General features: G+C 35.7%; 1 protein-coding gene across 1 annotated transcript in view; it reads left to right on the top strand.

Annotated features, from left to right (window-relative positions):
- LOC123704516 (nuclear pore complex protein Nup98-Nup96) overlaps window positions 1-22407 on the top strand; it is a gene marked incomplete at its 3' end in the record, with an annotated part of 55094 nt that overhangs the window by 1849 nt on the left and 30838 nt on the right. Inside the window, exons 2-25 of the mRNA XM_045652898.1 lie at window positions 553-673; window positions 2144-2269; window positions 2744-2947; window positions 3559-3687; window positions 4174-4307; window positions 4672-4801; window positions 5518-5601; window positions 6575-6667; window positions 7139-7230; window positions 7605-7755; window positions 8539-8664; window positions 10106-10219; window positions 11120-11228; window positions 12005-12114; window positions 13305-13444; window positions 14401-14522; window positions 14934-15073; window positions 15699-15729; window positions 16118-16194; window positions 17037-17079; window positions 17575-17711; window positions 20013-20120; window positions 21248-21367; window positions 22155-22305. Of these exons, the coding sequence (XP_045508854.1) occupies window positions 631-673; window positions 2144-2269; window positions 2744-2947; window positions 3559-3687; window positions 4174-4307; window positions 4672-4801; window positions 5518-5601; window positions 6575-6667; window positions 7139-7230; window positions 7605-7755; window positions 8539-8664; window positions 10106-10219; window positions 11120-11228; window positions 12005-12114; window positions 13305-13444; window positions 14401-14522; window positions 14934-15073; window positions 15699-15729; window positions 16118-16194; window positions 17037-17079; window positions 17575-17711; window positions 20013-20120; window positions 21248-21367; window positions 22155-22305 (2714 nt within the window). The remainder of the gene's footprint in view (window positions 1-552; window positions 674-2143; window positions 2270-2743; window positions 2948-3558; window positions 3688-4173; window positions 4308-4671; window positions 4802-5517; window positions 5602-6574; window positions 6668-7138; window positions 7231-7604; window positions 7756-8538; window positions 8665-10105; window positions 10220-11119; window positions 11229-12004; window positions 12115-13304; window positions 13445-14400; window positions 14523-14933; window positions 15074-15698; window positions 15730-16117; window positions 16195-17036; window positions 17080-17574; window positions 17712-20012; window positions 20121-21247; window positions 21368-22154; window positions 22306-22407) is intronic.

The raw sequence follows: 22407 nt of genomic DNA, 5'->3' as shown, positions 1-22407 counted from the left end.
TCCCTTATTACTTGCTAAATAAAATACCAAAACTATCTCAAGAAAAAAGACCGCCTCCTTGGTACAGTGGTTGACGCGTGATCGTAGTACCGAGGGGTATTCCCGGTGGAGACGAAGAAAAAAAAAATTCTCGGTCTGGCAGGACACAGAAGGCTGATCACCTACTTGTCCCTAAAGAAAATCGATCAGTGAAACATATGTATAATGCATCTGCCCCTTACCCCACTAGGGGACATGGGACTTCACAAAAAAAATCTCAAGAAAAGCATTATCTATTGGTGTAAACAGAACCTTAATTGGTGTATTAGATTTGAGTGTATATTAAACAGAACCAGAAGGATAGATGCGGACTTTATTCTGTGTTGTAATTTAGTCTGAACTCAAATATATATTTAGTATTGTATGCACTAGTGAGTTGCCCCTGCTCTACTTCGAAAGATATGATAGTATAAAAATTACCTTTCTCTCAGTAAATATATTTTCCTACTGATAATTAATCTTTCTCTTATTATTATAATATTACAAAGTTAATTAAGTGATTTTTGTTTCCAGATAAAATGGAAGGCTTTTAGCCTTACAAGAAGAAATTTGTTAAGACATCAGTAAAAGGAATACGCAAGGAAAGGCATCATGTTTCAGAAACCGACATTCGGCAGTAACACTTCTGGCTTCGGTGAGTATTTCGTATAACTTAACTTTGATGTAACTTAACTATAACTTAATTAATTATTTGTAGATTTTGTGTAAATTAGTTGTGTAACATATAAAGCTGAAGAGTTTGTGTGTTTGAATGCGCTAATCCCAAGAACTACTGCCCCCCTAGCCAAGTGGCTTTCTGTTAGCGTAGCGTTTATCTACAGCTTACGTCAATCTCATACATTCGTAGTCTATTCTATTGAATGCTACGCTAACAGAAAACCACTTGGCTAGGGGGGCTGGTCCGATTTGAAAAATTCTTTTGTGTTAGATAGCCCATTTATCGAGGCTATATATCATCATGCTACGACCAACAGAAGCGTAGCCACGCGTGTGAAACTGTAAAGCGCAGCTAGTTATTTAAATGTTGAAACTTTATAATTCAGGCACAAGAACTGTATCTGTGATAATATTTTTACAGTTTTGATATGTTGGGAGTAAAAACATGCATTCTAATATTTATATAATGACTAGCGGTCCGCCCCGGCTTCGCCCGTGGTACATTTTTACGTTTTCTCTCCATAAGAACCATCCTCGTACTTCAAGAAATGTAATAAAAAAAGAATTAACGAAATTGGTTCAGTTGTTCTCGAGTTATGCGCTTACCAACACATTTTGCGATTCATTTTTATATTATAGAATCTAAAATATAGATGATGAATGATGATGAGTTACTTTAAGGTTGGCAACGCATCTGCAATAGTCTGTAAATTGCCATGTGTGGATTTGCTTACGACCAGATGATCTAAAAATTTTTTATTTATTTATTTGATTTATTATAGATAATTGCAATATCCATATAATTGTTAGTATCTTGTTACCTAAAAACTATGTTAGTATTAAAACACACAATTAATTATTAACAATACTATTAAATTATTATAAAATTGTTTATAGCGAATTTTCTTAATGAAATAGTCTATTTTCTAGCTTAAAGGAATAAAATACTGGAAGAAATGTGTTACTAAAATCCTAGTGTGGGAACAAGTCTTAATTCTTTTCTTAATTGACTGACCGGTTGGCTTGGTTGGTAGTGGCCCTGCCTTCCAAGCCACAGGAGGGGAATGTATGTGTGATGAACGATAGATGTTCGCTCTGTGTCTGGGTGTTAATTATCTATATAAGTACATATTTATTTAAAATTATATATGTATGTTTATCAGCCGTCTAGTTTCCATAACACATACGAAAGCGTAGTATGGGATCAGATCGTGCCGTGTGTGAAAATTGTCCTGATATATATATTTATTTACTAGCTTACCGAGCGCGGCTTCGCCCGCTTTCTTTAAAACGATTTGAGATTTAAACTATCCTATCTCTCAAGTTGGATCGAACTGCACATGGTGTGCGAATTTTATTATAATCGGTTAAGTGGTTTAGGAGTCCATTGAGGACAAACATTGTGGCACGAGATTTATATATACTATTATTATTATTTATTTGCCAGGCTCGTTCAACACAGGCGCAACAACGTCGTCCCCGTTTGGAGGGTTCAAGCCGGCGGCCGGTGCGAGTGCGTTCGGCGCACCGCCCGCGTTTGGAGCTACACCAGCGAACACGGCGCCCGGGGGTGGTGAGTTGTTCTTGTATTGTCTTTGTTATCCAACAAAGGGGAGGTGGTGAGTAGTTCTTGTATTGGGATGTATATTCAACAGGTTGGTTTAACATAGGAGACAATCATGTTAGCAGCGTGTGATTGTAAATTGTTTATGTATTGAGTACAATTTATTATTTATAAATAAATAAAATAAATAAAATTTAATTTAATTTGTTTTTCATTCCAGAAAAAAACAATTAAAGTTTTTCAGAATAGGTACTCTGCCAAACTGTACAATAGTTTGTGGCGGATGTAGCTACTTTCTTACATAATATTAATCTTTAAATAAAAAATGGAAATGTGCTGTTGATTAGATGATTAATTTACCATAAATGGCATTTTTTTACTTTTCCTTGTTGAATAGATGGTATTCTATACCATCAGATATTAATGGTCCGGGTTTTTTTGGTTTCATAATAATATTTTTTTTAACATAACTTCACATTACAGGTCTTTTCGGTCAAACGAACACCACCGGGGGCCTATTCGGCGCCTCCACGTCCACGAACCCGACCCCATCGTTCGGGTCTAGCGGTTTCGGATCTTTCGGCGCTAGTACATCGACGGGGGGCTTGTTTGGTGCAAACACACCGTCAACGGGCGGACTGTTTGGGAACAATCAGAATGCTAACGCGTTTGGCGCTAAGCCGGCTGGTGAGTTGTGACGTTATTTTTATTAAAAGTATTCAGTAACAGGTTTATCTTCTCTTATCTGTTCGATAATGTGAAAATTTAAGTTCGTTCTTTCGCATAAAAATAAAACAAATCACAAAAAAGAGCGTGTGTGCCGAGCACACGTGTCAGAAGTAAAACTTTCTTTGGCAAGATTGTTAATGGATGTTATATTTATAAGTTTATACGGAGTTGTAACATTATAAGTTCTGTAAATTTTTGTCTTAATCTATACTAATATTATAAAGCTGAAGAGTTTGTTTGTTTGAACGCGCTAATCTCGGGAACTACTGGTCCGATTTGAAAAATTCTTTCGGTGTTAGATAGCTCATTTATCGAGGAAGGCTATAGGCTATATATCATCACGCTAAGACCAACAGGACCGGAGCACTGCGGGTAAAACCGCAGGGCACAGCTAGTAAATATTATTTTTAGTATTGGGTCCGTCCTGTAAACATATTTGATTAAAATAAATAAAGAATTTAATTTGAAAACCTTTTAATAAACAATAGTGAGCATAGTTGTTTATAGTATGTCAATGCTACATCCTTTTTTTTATTGAATTGGTAATAAAAAGGTCTTTTAATCATCAGGTTTCGGCTTCGGAGCGACAGCATCAGCTGCTCCGACCACGGGTGGTCTTTTCAGTTCACCCGCGTCTACTAACACTGGCGGTCTTTTCAGTAGTCAGCCGGCTGGCGGCGGTCTTTTCTCGTCTGGCGGTGAGTAAACGGGAGCAGAAATATCTTTTTTCCTAATTATATGTGCAAGTTTGTGAGTATGCATAACTGTATGTATGTTATTCTTTCACGCGAAAATAACTGATCGGATTTTGTATGAATTTAATATAGTGATTTTTATGTAAAACATATAATGTTATTTACTCTCACTGAATACAGATAATATGTCTTGTAACGAACAGACAGACAGACGCAAGGGAGGTCTGTGTTATGTACTACTAGGTTTCCACCCGCGGCTCCGCCCGTGCATTCAATGAAAAACTCGCATAGTTCCCGTTCCCGTGGGATTATGCGGGTATTTTGCTTTCTCGGGTAGCAAAATATCTCCATACCAAATTTCATGAAAATGGGTTCAGTAGTTTAGGCGTGATTGAGTAAGAGACAGATATACAGAGTTAATTTCGCATGGATTTAGTGATCAAATAAGTATTTCTTTTCTTGATCTTTTATTTATGTATCTATTAACAGGAGCGTTCGGCCAACAACAAGCGTCTGGTACTGCGCATGTAAAATATCAGCCCGTAGCAGGAACGGACGTGGTGGTGAAGGGCGGCAACTCGCAGACGGTCAACATACGGCACCATTGCATCACTTGTATGAAGGTTAGTGGGAATACGTGACGAAAATGGGGAAAATAACACAAAAAATAACGAAAAACGGGGAAAAAATGACAAAAAATGTCGAATAAGTGGCAAAAAGTGTGGAAAAATATACAAAAAATGGCTTAAACACACAAAAAAGTAACTTTAATCTAATAGTAGGTTTAACTCGCATTGTGTAGCTAAGAAAAAACATAAAAAAAAAATACAATAAATGTTCTTAAATAATAGAAAAGAGACTTTGACCTTTAATTCACAATATTATATATTACATATTTTTATTACACATATTTTTGTTTGTTTCCCATACGATTTATGTATATATTATTTTATAAACAACTTATGTAACTGTATAATATTGTTTTAGGAATACGAAACGAAATCGCTAGAAGAGTTGCGTCTAGAAGACTACACAGCTGGCCGTAAGGGCAGTAGCGGTATGTTCGGATTCCAACAGCCGGCAGATAATACTGTGAAACCGCTGTTCAATACTGGAGGTGGGTTGATTTGAATTTGGATTTGATTTGAATTTGAATTCAAATGTGGTGGGAGGTAGTTCAACAATCGGCTGATAATGCTGTGAAACTGCTGTTCAATACTGGAGGTATTTTATATTTTATTAAAAAATTATTTATTTAAGTTTTTAAGACCACATCTTAACTTAAATTCAGGCGAGATTGTGGTCAAAGGGGTCTTTATCTATAAATCTACTAGCGGTCCGCCCCGGCTTCGCCCGTGGTACATATTAACGTTTTCTCTACATAAGAACCATCCTCGTACTTCAAGGAATATAATAAAAAAAGAATTATCGAAATCGGTTCAGCCGTTCTCGAGTTATGGAATTACAACGAAAAGTGGCATTGATTTTTATATATTAGATATAATAAATGAATCACAAAATGTGTTGGTAACCGCATAACTCGAGAACGACTGAACCGATTTTGTTAATTTTTTTTTTAATATTCCTTAAGTACGAGGGTGGTTCTTATCGAGAGGAAACATAAACATGTAACGGGTGAAGCCGGGGCGGACCGCAAGTGATGAATAAAATCAGATTTAAATGCAAATCATCATTGCATACTATAATAATTATTAATTATTAATAATAATAATGTGATATCAAATTTATATCATTTAAGACTTAAAAAAAGACTGATTTTCTTGATTTTAGTTTAGTCAATATATAATCATATTATTATGTGTTTTTTTATAGCGTTCGGTCAAACAGCCACAACCACAGCCCCGAGTCTGTTCGGCGGCGGCAGTATGGCAAATACAAGTGGTTTTGGACAGACTAGTAAGTGTTTATTTTATCTATACTAATATTATAAAGCTGAAGAGTTTGTTTGTTAGTTTGAACGCGCTAATCTCGGGAACTACTGGTCCGATTTGAAAAATTATTTCGGTGTTAGATAGCCCATTTATCGAGGAAGTTTATAGGCTATATATCATCACGCTACGACCAACAGGAGTGGGGCCACGGGGGTGAAACCGCGCGGAGCAGCTAGTATTAAATACTTTTAAACGCGATTTTATTACGTATTAGAGAATTCAATAAAAAAAACGTGTGTGCCGAGTACACGTGTCAGAAGTGAAAGTTTCTTGACAATATAAAAGTAAATTTCTAAATGTATTTGTTTTTGAAGTGAAACTTCGTTACGCACGTTGAGAGTAAAATTTTAAGGTCCCATCATGGCAATACCGGCACGTCGTGGAGTGAGGCGACGATTGTGGTACCTTCGCATTTTGCTAAATAAGTTTCACTTCTGACACGTGTGCTCGGCATGCACGCTTATTTTTTCAAATATATAATATTATTTACGAATTGAAAATTGAATAGTTGTTGTAAATTGTCTACTGAAAATATTTGTATTTTTTATTTATTTAAAATGTTTTAATGTCTGGAAGAAATCGCTGCATAGCGATAAGACCGCCAATTGTTTGAATGTATTCCTAGGTTAAGTTTAATAACTTTCTTGGAGCAATAAAGAATTAATAAATAAAATAAATAAATATTATTTTTAACCGACTTCAAAAAAAAAGGAGGAGGTTATCAATTCGGCCGGTATGTTTTTTTTATGTATGTACACCGATTACTCCGAGGTTTCTGAACCGATTTACGTGATTCTTTTTTTGTTCGATGCGGGATGGTGTCGAATTGGTCCCATAAACATTTTATGAACATTTTTGTCTGTATTTGTAAATGTTGCAATTGCAAGTTTGAAGTCGGTTGTTTTTAACGCAGTTATCACTTGTCTCTGTTATTATAGATACATTTTCGTTTGGAAACAACGCACAAAACACGAGCACTACGGGATTGTTTGGTGCTAATAAACCGGCGTTTGGAGCCACTCCCACTACAGGTAAGAATATATCCATACTAATATTATAAATGCGAAAGTCACTCTGTATGTCTGTCTGTTACTCAATCACGCCTTTACTACTGAACCAATTTGCATGAAATTTGGTATAGATATATTTTGATATCCGAGATAGGTTTTATCCCGGAAATCCCACGGGAACGGGAACTATGCGGGTTTTTCTTTGACTGCGCGGGCGATGCCGCGGGTGGAAAGCTAGTTTTTATATAAAATACTAGCTTATCGATCGCGGCTTCGCCCGCTTTGTCTAAAATTTAATAAATTATATACTAAAACCTTGCTCTTGAATCACTCTATCTATTAAAAAAACGCATCAAAATCGGTTGCGTAGTTTTAAAGATTTAAGTATACATAGGGATATAAGGACAGAGAAAGCGACTTTGTTTTATACTATGTAGTGATATATATAATATTTATTTAATCATTTATAAATATATATTTATTTTGTTAAAGGTACAAGTCTATTCGGTGCCACAACAACACAAGCGCCTGCGTTTGGAACAAACACATCTACGTTCGGTTTCGGCTCCAACACACAGAATCAGGTGAGGAATTTATCTTACAAATTTTGACTTTGACTTGCTTGTATTTGATATTGGCGCGAAAGGATGCGGGTTCGAGTCCCGCCTCGTGATCGATTTTTTTTAAATTCTTTATAAATTTATATTTTACTAGATTTCTGCCCGCAGCTTCCCCTGCTTTATCTAAAACCTTATAAATTATATTCTATTAAAAAAAATCTGCATCAAAATCCGTAGTATAGTTTTAAAGATAAAACATACATACATACAGATAGACGCAGGAAGTGACTTTGCTTTGTACTATGGAGTGATAGATTTGTACAATCTATCTCCTTATAATATTAATGTACAATGTATATTACTATGATTAGCTTTTTTAATGAACTATTTCTTTTTAGCAAACCGGGGGCCTATTCGGGGCCAAACCGGCCACCGGGGCCTTTGGGGCCCCAGCCACAAGTACCGGGTTTGGGGCTTTCGGCGGTGGGGGCTTATTTGGGGCTAAAACTGCGCAGACTTCGGCACCCACTTTTGGTACCACTACACCAGGTGATATAAAATTATTTTTAGTGTTTTTTTAAACAATTTATCGACGCACTTAATATAAATGTCAAATTTTCGATGCACTGTACAATATAAATAGCAAATTTTTCACGCACTTTACCAAAGTTTTCATCCACTTCCCAAAATGTCAAAATATTGACACACTTTTCAATCAACATTAATTAGGTATATATCCTACTAGCGGTCCGCTCCGGCTTCGCCCGTGGTGCTTACTTACGTTTTCTTTACATAAGAACCATTCCTAGATTTCCACAAACATTTTAAAAATAGAATTATCGAAATCGGTTCAGCCGTTCACACGTTACAAGGTACACTTTAATTATTGTATTGTGTGTTTTGGAAGTGAAACTCTTTAGGCGCGTTGAGACTAAAATTTCAAGGTCGCGTCAGGGCACGCTGATCGCTTTCGGTATCTTTGAATCTTGCCAAATAAGTTTCACTTCTGACACGTGTGCTCGTACACGCTATTTATCTTTTTCTATATACAATTTTGCGACTTTAAACTTTTTTTTAACCGACTTCAAAAAAGGAGGATCAATTCGGCCGGTATGTTCTTTTCTTTATGTACTCCGAGGTTTCTGAACCGATTTACGTGATTCTTTGTTTGTTCGATGCGGGTTGGTGTCGTATTGGTCCCATAAAAATTTTATTCGGATAGGCCCAGTAGTTTTTATTTTGCGAGCATTTTTGTCTGTATTTGTAAATGTTGCAAGTGCAAGTTTGAAGTCGGTTGTTTTTAACGCAGTTATCACTTGTTCCATTTTCTAGCGTTCGGTGCGAACACGTCAGCCTTCGGTGCGAACACTTCAACGTCTTTATTCGGCGGTGGCAGTACGTTCGGCAAACCGGCGACGAGCCAACCGGCGTTCGGTTTTAATTCACAACCTCAGATGGGTAAGAATCTTTAAAATAAGTGCTGATTTACACAGGGTCAGTAACTGACTACAAATTCGAGGCAAATCAGTGCTGACCCGAAAAAAAACCCTGTGTAAACAGATTTGAAGTCAGTGCAGAGGCTTGAAGTCTATGTATACAGTTAAAGACGCCGAAATTCGGCGCCGCGACTGACTTGTCTACTGACCCTGTGTAAATCAGCACTTATATCTAGAAATATCGTATATGTAGGTCGGTAAAAAAAACTTATTTTTCAAATAAAAAATACACAATATAAACACAGACATAATGAAAATAGTTATTAATTAATATAATAATTACATATTTTTTTTATTATTTTATTCAATACTAGCTTTCCACCCGCGGCTTCGCCCGCGCAGTCAAAGAAAAACCTGCATAATTCCCGTTCCCGTGGGATTTCTGGGATAAAACCTATCCTATTTCCCGGAGTAAAATGTAGCCTATGTCCTTTCTCGGGTATCAAAATATCTCCATACCAAATTTCTTGCAAATTGGTTCAGTAGTTTAGGCTTGATTGAGTAACAGACAGACAGACAGAGTTACTTTCGCATTTATAATATTAGTATGAATTATCTACTAGGTTTCCGCTCGCGGCTTTGCCCGCTCTATTTGTTGTGTAAAACCTAATCTATACTAATATTATATAGCTGAAGAGTTTGTTTGTTTGAACGCGCTAATCTCGGGAACTACTGGTCCGATTTGAAAAATTCTTGCGGTTTTAGATAGCAAATTTATCGAGAAAGGTTATAGGCTATATATCATCACGCTAAGACCAACAGGAGCGGAGCCACGCGGGTAAAACCGCGGAGCACAGCTAGTAAATTATATACTAAAACCTTCCTCTGTAATTACACTATCTATTAAAAAACTTCATCAAAATCCGTTGCGTTGTTTAAAGATTGAAGCATACAAAGAGACATAGGGACAGAGAAAGCGACTTTGTTTTATACTATGTAGTGATTATATCTCTGTCCATATCTATATGTTATAACTAGCGGTCCGCCCCGGCTGCGCCCGTGGTACATATTCACGTTTTCTCTACATAAGAACCATCCTCGTACTTCAAGGAATATAATAAAAAAGAATTAAAGAAATCGGTTCAGCTGTTCTAAAGTTATGCGCTTACCAACACATTTTGGGATTCATTTTTATATATATTATGATATATGACGTTACATAATATGTATTTTGTAAAATTAAATTGTAATACTGAAATGATTTAAAAGAGCAACTATGGAGTTTCTTGCCGGTTATTCTCCGTAGATACTGCTTTCCGAATCGGTGGTAAATGTTAAAAATATGTATTGAAATATCAAAAGTGCTTCTAGGAGAAGTCTAATTGAATAAATAAATGTTTGATTTTGAGTTTATACGTATAAGGATTTTTATTTATTCTTTTTTTTATAATATTATTGCACAGGTACAGGCCAAAACACGGGTTTAGGGACATCGTTCCAAGCGAAACCGACGGCGTTCAATAACCTGGGCACGGGCACGTCGCTGTTCTCGCAGCCAAATTATAACCTTCAGAGTGGTGAGTATATCTGTCTATTCTATACATATAATAAATCTGTAGAAGGGTCAATTCTGTACATTGAAAATATTAAAAAAATAAATAGCAGGGGGTGTTACTGGATCGATACCAAACACAAATATGTGATTAAAAAAATTTTTGTCTGTCTGTCTGTCTGTCTGTCTGTCTGTCTGTATGTGAAGACATCACGTGAAAACTGCCGGTTCGATTTCGATGAAACTTGGTATAATTATACCTTATTATCCTGGGCGTAAAATAGGATACTTTTTATCCTGGAAAAATACGTAGAAAAAAATTAATCTTAATTTTTCAGTTTTATCCATAGACGTTGTTCCGTAGAACCGCGAACACACGTTGCGTATTATTATAGGCCTAGCCGTATTTGGGAATTGGGTCCAATAGATATTTATAAGATGTTATTGACAGAGGTACTCAAAATGGATAAATAACCATCCACGCGACGGCCGACATCCGCGCGGACGGAGTCGCGGGCGGAAGCTAGTACAATAATAAAATCGTAGGAAAGTCAAAACTGTACATTGAATATTGTTTTAAAGAATTCTTGGGTGGTGATCAACAATAGATATCAATGCCAAAAATGTATGTATGTACAGGCTAACCTCATGGATTTACTTCAAATTCCGTACAGAGATAACTTGAGACCAAGTTAAAAATATGATATACTTGCAGTCCGCCCGCGGCTTCGCCCGCATTTTCAAAGAATAACGCGCATAGTTCCCGTTCCCATGGGATTTCCGGGATAAAACCTATCTTATGTGTTAATCCAAGTTACCCTCTATATGTTTGCTAAATTTCCATCCTCACAAACTTTCGTATTTATAATATTGGTAGGATTATTTTTTGTTTTATTTACAATTGTTTATTTTTATTTATTTCTAGGTCTCAACCTAGGTTTAGGAGGCGGTGGTTTATTCAATAACAACACAAGTTTGGGCGGCACGGGACTCGGGCTTGGACAGAACAATGCCAACACTAGTATGGTGCAGAGGTTAGTGTTAAAATCTATACATATTAATATACTAGCTTACCGCCCGCGGCGTCGCCCGCTTTGTCTAAAACCTAATAAATTATATACTAAAACCTTCCTCTTGAATCACTCTATCTATTAAAAAAAAACCGCATCAAAATTCGTTGCGTAGTTTTAAAGATTTAAGCATACAAAGGGACATAGGGACAGAGAAAGTGACTTTGTTTTATACTATGTAGTCATACCAATTGGAGTGTCCATTTTTAATATTGAAATAACCGATTTTAAGTAAATACATAATATGGATTTATAGACTATACCAAAATAGTAATTTTTACAATTTTTATCTGTTTATTCCGGCTAATATCAGGAACGGCTGTACCAATTTGTTACGGGACTTTCACTGGCTATAGTTTATGTTATGCGACCTTGAAATTTTACTCTCAACGCGACTAAAGAAGTTTCACTTCAAAAAGTTCTGACTGAACAGCGAATGATTTTATTATCAAAATTATTGCCATCTTTTTTTAAATTTATTATGTAAAAAAACAACTTATTGACGTTATACTTCTTTTGGCGCGATGGAGAAAAACGATGAGAGTGAATGTTTACGATGCGCGCGCACACCGACACATAAATTTAACAGCATGAAGTTAGTTCTAGGTGGTATGAAAATTGATAACTATGTTCAAGTTGTATATTCTAGTATTTGTTTTCCATACGCCAAAGAAGTATAACATCTAACGCGTGTACATAAGTACACACACTCTTTTTTATCGATTTTTATTTCCTTACAGCGGTGGTCTCGGTGCTCCGGCCGGTTCGAATGTACACGAGCAAATATTAACACTAGCGGCACGACCGTACGGTGATTCGCCGCTTTTCAAAGATCTATTGCCCGATACTTGTGAGTATTTTTGTGATTTTCTGTGGTAAAAATAAATAAATTAGTGGTAAAGTATTTGAATTTGTATTTGCTTGGAATTGTGTCACTTTATGCTTCAAAAGCATAAAGTTTAAGGGGACACTTTGGGCTTCTGCCCTGTTGTCTTGTGGGGGGCACTGAAAACCAGCGTTATGCCGACCATGTCGGCATGACATATGCTGAGGGCCTCACCATTTAGGTCGCCACACAAATTTATTATTATTTTCTCTGTTTTGCGTTCTGTTCTTTCTTTTTTTTTTAATTTTGTTACTTATGTTTTATGTGTCAATGTGGTGTACCTAATAAATGATTTCATTTCATTTCATTTTCATTTCATTTCATTTCATTATTTAAATACTAGCTGTGCCGCGCGGTTTCACCCGCGTGGCTCCGCTCCTGTTGGTCTTAGCGTGATAATATATAGCCTATATTACTCGTGGATAATGAAGCTTTCGAATGGTGAAATAATTTTTTAAATCGGTCCAGTAGTTTGAGCCTGTTCATTATAATCAAACAAACAAACAAAGTTTTCCTCTTTATAATATTAATGTAGATTTATTAAATCCCTTATCGTGTTAAATCAGGCTTCTCTTTGTACCTCAAATTTTGTGCTGTAAATCTATACTAATATTATAAAGCTGAAGAGTTTGTTTGTATGTTTGAACGCACTAATCTCAGGAACTACTGGTCCGATTTGAAAAATTCTTTCGGTGTTAGATAGCCCATTTATCGAGGAAGGCTGGCTTTATATCATCCCGCTAAAGACCAACAGGAGCTGCGCACTGTGGGTAAAACCACAGGGCACAGCTAGTAACAAATGAACATCTTTAGATTGAAGTTGTAATATGTCGATTAAAAATTTCCTAGTTTTAAAACTACGGTCGTTCGTTATCATACGAATACTTGCATGGTGTTTTCTGAATGCATGTCTCTAAATATTGTATGATCACGTTTTATACAATTTTTAAGCTATTGCATAGCTTGTATCGCGGGCCTTGAGCGCGGAGACCGTATCGAGAAATTTCGTAACGAAAAACCTCACGCTCCCCACGGGGACGGGCGGAGGTGTGGCTTGAAGGTATAGCATGCAATAGCTTTACCGCAGCAGTCCCCGAGTGACACAGGTCGTTTATTTATTTTTTTTTTTTGTTTAATTCTCCATAAAATTACAGCAACAACAGCGGAAGACGTGCTGAAACCGACCAATCCGGTCGCAGTGAAGGCAATTCTGGACGGAAGTAGCGGATACAGTGTGACGTCACCGCCGCCCCCCCCACTGCGAGTTGTGCCCAGGGCACTCGCTAGAGACAAGGTAACAAGTAAAGTCCCATGTCCCCTAGTGGGGTAAGGGGCAGATGCATTATACATCTGTTGCACATTGAGATAATATTACTACGTATGTAGGAGACACCACGAAAAAAATCTGTGCGCCATTTTTTTGCTCTTAAGTTTTAAAAATTAGTTAAGTACTTACAAATGAAAAGTTACTCCTTTGCACTTTTCCGTATTATTTGTATTATTTGTGCAATATCGTAACACACACGAAGGCATATTTGATGCGTTTCACTTTAAAACAAATAAAAAATGAGCGTGCAGTTAAGCCATATGGCTTATGGTGAGCGGAACATAAGTGATGTAGGCGGTGTCGTCTCTATATGTATATCTCAATGCTGTTGCATCGAATTTCTTTACGGACAAGTAGGTGATCAGCCATCTGTGTCCTGTCCTCGTCACTTTTTACATCGCACACTTTGGGAACCCCTGTTATAAATATTCAGGACAATTTTCACACACGGCACGATCTGATCCCATACTAAGCTTTCGCTTGTGTTATGGAATCCAGATGGCTGATAAACATGTATATAATTTTAAATAAATACTTATATAGATAATTAACACCCAGACACAGAGCAAACACCGAGGTTCATCACACAAATATTTGCCCCGGGTGGGAATCGAACCCACGACCAATAGGTAGAATAAGATCAATATTGATGTTCTTGACCTTTTCACTTATAATAAACCAGCTTTCCACCCGCGGCATCGCTCATCGTCAAAGAAAAACCCGCATAGTTCCCGTTCCCGTGGGATTTCCGGGATAAAATCTATCCTATGTCCTTTCTCGGGTATCAAAATATCTCTATACCAAATTTCATGCAAATCGGTTCAGTAGTTAAGGCGTGATTGAGTAACAGACAGACAGAGTTACTTTCGCATTTATAATATTAGAATGGATTGTCGATGTATTAACGATATTATTCCTTACAGAAATCACTGTTCGACGGTCTTGAAGAGTCAGACGCTAGTTTGGAAGATAAACTCAGTTTGAAGCCGAGCCGTAAGCGTTTGGTATTGAGACCGAAGAAAGATGGCAACGATAGTCTTAATAGGTAAGTTTTTTTTACTATGCTTCAAGAATATGTTTTTATTTGCAATTCAAGTAGTTTATACATTATGTATTTTTATTTTTTACTTTGTGTTCGTCAGCCTTGCTGTCATGTAAATCAACATCTATATGTACTTACTTACTTACTTACTAATATTATAAAGCTGAAGAGTTTTTTTGTTTGAACGCGCTAATCTCAGGACCTACTGGTCCGATTTGAAAAATTCTTTCGGTGTTAGACAGCCCATTTATCGAGGAAGGCTAGGGCTATTATATCATTACGCTAAGACCAACAGGAGCGGAGCAATGCGGGTAAAACCGCGGGGCACAGCTAGTAATAAATATAAGTAGCAAAATTGTATACATAATATAGTAAAAAATCTTAGAAAAAATCTTAATCTCCTAAATTTTACAGATCTTTAGAAGACCAATCTCGGCAACAGGAAAACGGTCCGAAGCAAACTGATCAATTATCGATGGATAGAGTTGATCATGATATATCGAATAGAGAGAGAGAGGGAGATGAGAGGAGATCTAGTGAGCGGAAACAATATGGTAAGTATGATTTTATTACTTTTATATGATACTAGAATTCCGCCCGCGGCATTGCTCGCGTCTCCAAAGAAAAACCCGCATAGTTCCCGTTCCCGTGGGATTTCCGGGATAAAACCTATCCTGTGTGTTAATCCAAGTAACAATCTATATGTGTGCTAAATTTCATTGTAATCGGTTCAGTAGTATTTGCCTTTCCACCCGCGGATTCGCCCGCGCTGTCAAAGAAAAACCCGCATAGTTCCCGTTCCCGTAGGATTTCCGGGATAAAACCTATTCTATGTCCCGGGGTAAAAAGTAGCCTATGTCCTTTTTCGGGTATCAAATATCCCTATACCAAATTTCATGCAAATTGGTTCAGTAGTTAAGGCGTGATTGAGTAACAGACAGACAGACAGAGTTACTTTCGCATTTATAATATTAGTAATGGATAAAGAGTTGGTCAGGCATCCGCCCCGGAATGGCGCGAAAGGATGCGGGTTCGAGTCCCGTCTCGTGATCGAATTTTTTCTGTTCCTTATAAATTTATACTAATTTATATCTTAAAAATGTAGAGTATCGTTTTGATCCAAAAAAAAAAAAAAGATTCTGTTCGAAAATTTAATTAGAATTTTTTTTTCCATTTCAGAGGAACTTCAAGCGGACAAACAAAACAGCTGGTAAATATTTGTTATAACTTATATTATATTTTTTTATTTAAAAAGAAACTGTGTTGTGTCATAATGAATTTTTTTAATATCACTATTTTATTCATTTATCTTTATAGTTCATTTAAGTTTAGTATATATTTGTATTAGCTTTTGGTTAGTTTGGTTTTTCTTGGTCTTAGCGTGATGAAATTATAGCCTATAGTCTTCCTCGATAAATGGGCTATCTAACACCGAAATAATTTTTCAAATCGGACCAGTAGTTCCCGAGATTAGTGCGTTCAAACAAACAAACAAAGAAACAAAAAAACTCGTCAGCTTTATAATATAGTAGTATAGATATGCAATTGTTCATATAAATAGTATTATTTAATAATGTCTGTATGTGTTATGTGTTCAGGCCATCCAGAAGTTCATGGGAGAACCAAGAAAAACAGATTGACAACGATCCCACGCCGCGGTTATATCCTAACTTGGGTAAGTTTTATAAATTCATATAAACCTTTCTCTTGAACTATTAAAAACTATCTCTATTAAAAAATGTGTGCGTGTACACACGTAAGAAGTGAAACTTCTTTATGACCTTATTTTAAAAAAAATAATTTACTATATGCAACTTTACAGAAATACGTCGAATCACGCGTGTTAGGGATACGAAAAAGATGGCGCGTAACAGAAAAATGTCACGCGTAACGAAAAAATGTTACACTAAATTTTTTTCCAACCCCGATAAAGAAGTTTCACTTCAAAAACCCGTAGCAAAATTTGCTTCGTCGTTCCACAGATCTAAGCATGAATAGAGAAAGACAGCACTTCACTACATAGTATAAAACAAAGTCGCTTTCTCTGTCCCTATGTCCCTTTGTATGCTTAAATCTTTAAAACTACGCAACGGATCTTGATGCATTTTTTTTAATAGATAGAGTGATTAAAGAGGTAGGTTTTAGTATATAATTTATTAGGTTTTAGACAAAGCGGGCGAAGCCGCGGGCGGTAAGCTAGTTATGTATAAATTGATGATATTTTAATGTAATCCATACTAATATTATAAATGCGAAAGTAACTCTGTCTGTCTGTCTGTCTGTCTGTTACTCAATCAGGCCTAAACTACTGAACCAATTGGCATGAAATTTGGTATGGAGATATTTTGATACCCGAGAAAGGACATAGGCTACCTTTTATTGCGAAATATGTACCACGGGCGAAGCCGGGGCGGACCTCTAGTTTGTAATATTTTCTTGCGAAGTTCTCAAGTATACAAATATTATCGTGTTTATTGTTTATTTAATTTTTTCATTGAAATATGTTTCTTTTTTCAGACAAGGAATTGCCAGCGCATATATCAGAGAGGCGAGCCAGTTGGTGAGTGGTTTTAATACTATTTTGACATTCGCAAATAAACAGTCTAGAGATCTTCAAATAGCAGAAAAAAATCAAACATTTCAAAATGTATTTATTCAATTAGACTTCTTCTAGAAGCACTTTTGAATCGTCATAGTATATTTTTAACATTTATAACCGATTCGGAAAGCAGTACCTACAATTAATTTAATATGAACAAAAAAGTAATATAATATAGTGAACGGATCAGCAGGAAATTCCACACAGATAAATTATAGTCTAGAAAAGAAAGAAGTCTTTGTGTTTGCTTAGAAATAACACTTCCGAACATAATATATTCAATTGATGAACTTTGAACTTTTATCATTATTTTTTATAAAACATTATAAAGCTACATTTTTACTTTTTTGACCTATTTTTTATATCTGGTCAAGCGATCAGTTTAAAGAAATTGAAAGATAATATAATATTTATTATTTAAAGAAGAAATAAACATAAAATAATTATTGTTTACAGGTTAACAACGAAACCACTCCGAAAACCACTAGTCTCCAACCCGGATTTGGTCGAGAACTCGGTACGGGAACTCGGCGTACGGACGGACAGATCGACACCGTCTAATAATGACAAGGAGAACATTGATAGTTTTTACGGTGAGTCTGTGTGTTTATTATTTAATTAATTATAATTTTATGGAAAACTGGCTTCCGCCCGCGACTCCGTCCGCGCGGATGTCGGTCTTCGCGTGGATGGTTCGCGTGGATGGATGGATGATGGAAAAATGGAGAAATCCATTTTGAGTACCTCTGTCAATAACATCTTATAAATATCTATTGGACCCAATTCCCAAATACGGCTAGGCCTATAATAATACGCAACGTGTGTTCGCGGTTCTACGGAACAACGTTTATGGATAAAACTGAAAAATTAAGATTAATTTTTTTCTATGTATTTTTCCAAGATAAAAAGTATCCTATTTTACGCCCAGGATAATAAGGTATAATTATACCAAGTTTCATCGAAATCGAACCGCTAGTTTTCACGTGATGCCTTCACATACAGACAGACAGACAGACAGACAGACAAAAATTTTTTTTATCACATATTTGGGTTTGGTATCGATCCAGTAACACCCTCTGCTATTTATTTTTTCAATATTTTCAATGTACAGAATTGACCCTTCTACAGATTTATTATATGTATAGATTAAAAAAAAATGTACAACATAATATGTATAATATTATTATGTATGTTTAAAATTAAAGATGTTAACAATTTTGCCGCCAGGAAACATTGATATGCTACAGAAAATATTTTCTTTGATTTTCTTGCAATTTTATAACCTCTCTTAATTCTTTCCCTTTTCATTATGTTTCATTATTATTATTCATGGTAGTTGGTAAGGACAGTTAAACCATGAAAGTTAGACTTAATCCTTCCATTAATCCATGGCATTCACGCTTAAATATTGCGTTTTATGGGTATTTTTAAGGGTATCTCGGTAAAAAAAAGTAAAGGAAAACGAAAATTAGACTACTATTTACAATGCGTTTACGGTTTATGGTTAAATATCTGGATTTTTGTTTTTTTTGGGGGTTTCTTTAGGGGTAGTTTAATAAAACACTATCTATCCTCCCCTTTTACCCCCCTCTTTCCGTAAGGCGAGTCGCTGCAGTTCTGCTCGCACCGCTGGGGCGGGCAGTCGCCATGCGTCACGTGCGAGAAGGTCGCGCATCAGATACGCGGAGTTTACGGTTCATATTTACGACATTTTTGGGGGTAGTTTCATAGAAAATGTAAATAAGACTATAATAATAAAAGTATGTATCTAGAATATTACGATGTTTTTGGGGGTAGTTTAATAGAAAAAGTAAATTAGACTATAATAATAGAAACATAAAAGTGTGTATCTAGAATATTACGATGTTTTTGGGGGGTAGTTTCATAGAAAATGTAAATTAGACTATAATAATAGAAACATAAAAGTATGTATCAGCTTGAATATTACGTTTTAGGGGGTAGTTTAATAGAAAAAGTAAATTAGACTATAATAATAAAAATATAAAAGTATTTATCTAGAATATTACGACGCTTTTCGGGGGTAGTTTAATAGAAAAAGTAAATTAGACTATAATAATAAAAGTATGTATCAGCTAGAATATTACGACGTTTTAGGGGGTAGTTTAATAGAAAAAGTAAATTAGACTATAATAATAAAAGTATGTATCTAGAATATTACGACGTTTTTCGGGGGTAGTTTCATAGAAAATGTAAATTAGACTATAATAATAGAAACATAAAAGTATGTATCAGCTAGAATATTACGACGTTTTTGGGGGTAGTTTCATAGAAAATGTAAATAAGACTATAATAATAGAAACATAAAAGTATGTATCAGCTAGAATATTACGATGTTTTAGGGGGTAGTTTAATAGAAAAAGTAAATTAGACTATAGTGTAAAAAATAGTGCTAAAAGTAAATAGTATGAAAATATACCTAGAAAATGTGTAAATAGGTAGTAAATAAAAGTTTAGTATGTATAGTATAGCTAAGGGTAATAGAAAATATGTTATTGACGGTAATTATTAAAAACATGTAAAATATATGTATAAAGTATCAGTAGATAAGGTATTTAGTATATAGAAAAAGTTATTAAGTAAGTTTTTGGCGGTAGTTAAAGAAAAATCTGAAAAAACGTATTCGCGTTGATATTTTATAGATAATAAATGAATAAGGTTTATTAATCCATAAGATACAGTTATAGTTTAGTTAGTTGATTAACAGCTTTAGTTTCAGTTTAAGTACACTATTAGAGAAAAAAAATTAGATTAGTTAAGTTATGGACCCCGTACGGGTAAAAGCCCGTACGGATATGGATACACAAATATTGCTGACTGAAACTAAACATAATATATGTAGGCACAAGTAAATAACCATTTTATTTTTTGTATAGTATCGGAGGAAGAAAACGTGTCGACCCGCGAAGTACCCCCACACCCGGCGGGGGTCAAACTGACCCGCCCGGGGTATTACACCATACCCAGCTTGGAGGAGATGACTAGTGAGTATCATGTTTATTGTATATTATTATTTGAACTTATCTATAGGTACTAAAAATACAAATTTTTGTAGTCTATATTTATAATAAGCAGCAAAAGTTTGAATAACCGCGATAATCTCTGGAACTACTGGACCGGTTTTAAAAATTATTTCACCGTTGCATATTTGGTGATCAGTGAGTGTTATATATAAGTATGTAGCAAGTTTGAGAGTTTGTCCGTGCTAATCACAGGAACAACTGGAGCGGTTACAAAATTAATTTTCATACAAATAAACACTACAACAACTACTAACAAAATAAACACTATTTTTAAAACAGCATTTTTTAATTTAAGATATAGGTGAGACAATAACTAATATTTCGTATGTATCCTAGTTGATGTAGCTATTTTTTTAATTGATGGTTTTGTATGGATAGTTAATTTAACTACGATATCTCATATTTAAAAGTATTGTTCAATTTTTAACCGACTTCAAAAAAAAGGAGGAGGTTATCAATTCGGCCGGTATATTTTTTTTTTTATGTATGTACACCGATTACTCCGAGGTTTCTGAACCGATTTACGTGATTCTTTTTTTGTTCGATGCGGGATGGTGTCGAATTGGTCCCATAAAAATTTTATTCGGATAGGCCCAGTAGTTTTTATTTTATGAGCATTTTTGTCTGTAGGTATTTGTAAATTTTGCAAGTGCAAGTTTGAAGTCGGTTGTTTTTAACGCAGTTATCACTTGTTCGTTTATCTTAATATTATTATATCCAAATCCTACTAATATTATAAATGCGAAAGTTTGTATGGATGTATGGACTATGGATGTTTGTTACTCTTTCACGTAAAAACTACTGAACCGATTACAATGAAATTTAGCACACATATAGAGGGTAACTTAGATTAACACAGAGGAGTTTTTATCCCGGAAATACCACGGGAACGGGAACTATGCGGGTTTTCCATTGCAAACGCGGGCGAAGCCGCGGGCGGAAATCTAGTGTAATAATAAATGTTGATAATTGTTGATGAAATTTTAGTCTGACATCGATTTCGACTATAATTATATGCATATATATATATTTAATACATGATTTATGTTTTGTTTGTTCATGATTCATGAGTTTTTTACATCTTTCAGAGTACCTCCGGCCGGACGGCACGTGCGTTGTGCCGCACTTGACGATCGGACGCCGCAATTACGGTAACGTGTTCTACAACTGCGAAATCGATGTGGCCGGCTTGGATTTGGATGCTTTGGGTGAGTTTTAGTTTTAACTTTATAAAATTTTGTGTTTAAATCATTACATAGTACAAAACAAAGTCACTTTCTCTGTCCCTATGTCCCATGTATGCTTAAATCTTTTAAACTACGCAACGGATTTTGATGCGGTTTTTTATAATAGATAGAGTGATTCAAGGTTTTAGTATATAATTTATTAGGTTTAAGTCAAAGCGGGCGAAGCCGCGGGCGGTAAGCTAGTAAAGTATATTTTAAGTTAGCATGTGATCGCCTCCTTGGTACAATGGTAAACGCGCGAGCTTACAACCAAAGGGTCCAGGATTCGATTACTGTTGGGGACTTAACTAGGAAACATATTATTGTAGCTATTGCAGGACACAAGGCTGGACGCCTACTTGTCCCCAAAAGAGATTCGATCAGTGAAACAGATGCACTATGCATATTTTCAGTGCGCTATATTTTCGCAAAATTGACGTTTTCTGTTTTTTATAAACTCACAGTAAATATTTTGATCATATTTATTAGTTCATGTGACTGGCCGGTTGGCTTGGTTGGTAGTGACCCTGCCTTCCAAGCTACTGGTCGTGGGTTCGATTTCCATGCGGGGCAAATATTTGTGTGATGAACATATATGTTTGGTCTGTGTCTGGGTGCTAATTATTATCTATATAAGTATGTTAATCAGCTATCTAGTTTCCATAACACACGCGGAAGCTTAGTATGGTATCAGATCGTGCCGTGTGTGAGAATTGTACCGAAATATTTATTTATTTATGTTTTTGAATTGTCAATTTCCTATTTTCAGTGCATTTCCTAAACAAGGAAGTGATCATATACCCGGAGGACAGTGAGCGGCCGCCCGTAGGGGAAGGGTTGAATCGAAAAGCAATTGTCACATTGGATAGAGTGTGGCCGAGGGATAAGACGGAAAAACGGCCTGTAACTGAGCCGGAGAGGTGAGTGACAGACAGACAAACACACAAAATGTGAAAAAATCACAAAAGAAAAGAATGTAAAAACACCCATCAATAAAAACACTTTAGAAGTGACCTGTTACG

Source organism: Colias croceus, chromosome 30 (genome assembly GCF_905220415.1).
Source record: "Colias croceus chromosome 30, ilColCroc2.1".
In the NCBI taxonomy this organism is placed as follows: Eukaryota; Metazoa; Arthropoda; class Insecta; order Lepidoptera; family Pieridae; genus Colias; species Colias croceus.
The sequence above is the reverse complement of the archived record's forward strand: the minus strand, read 5'-3'. Positions and strand labels throughout refer to the sequence as shown.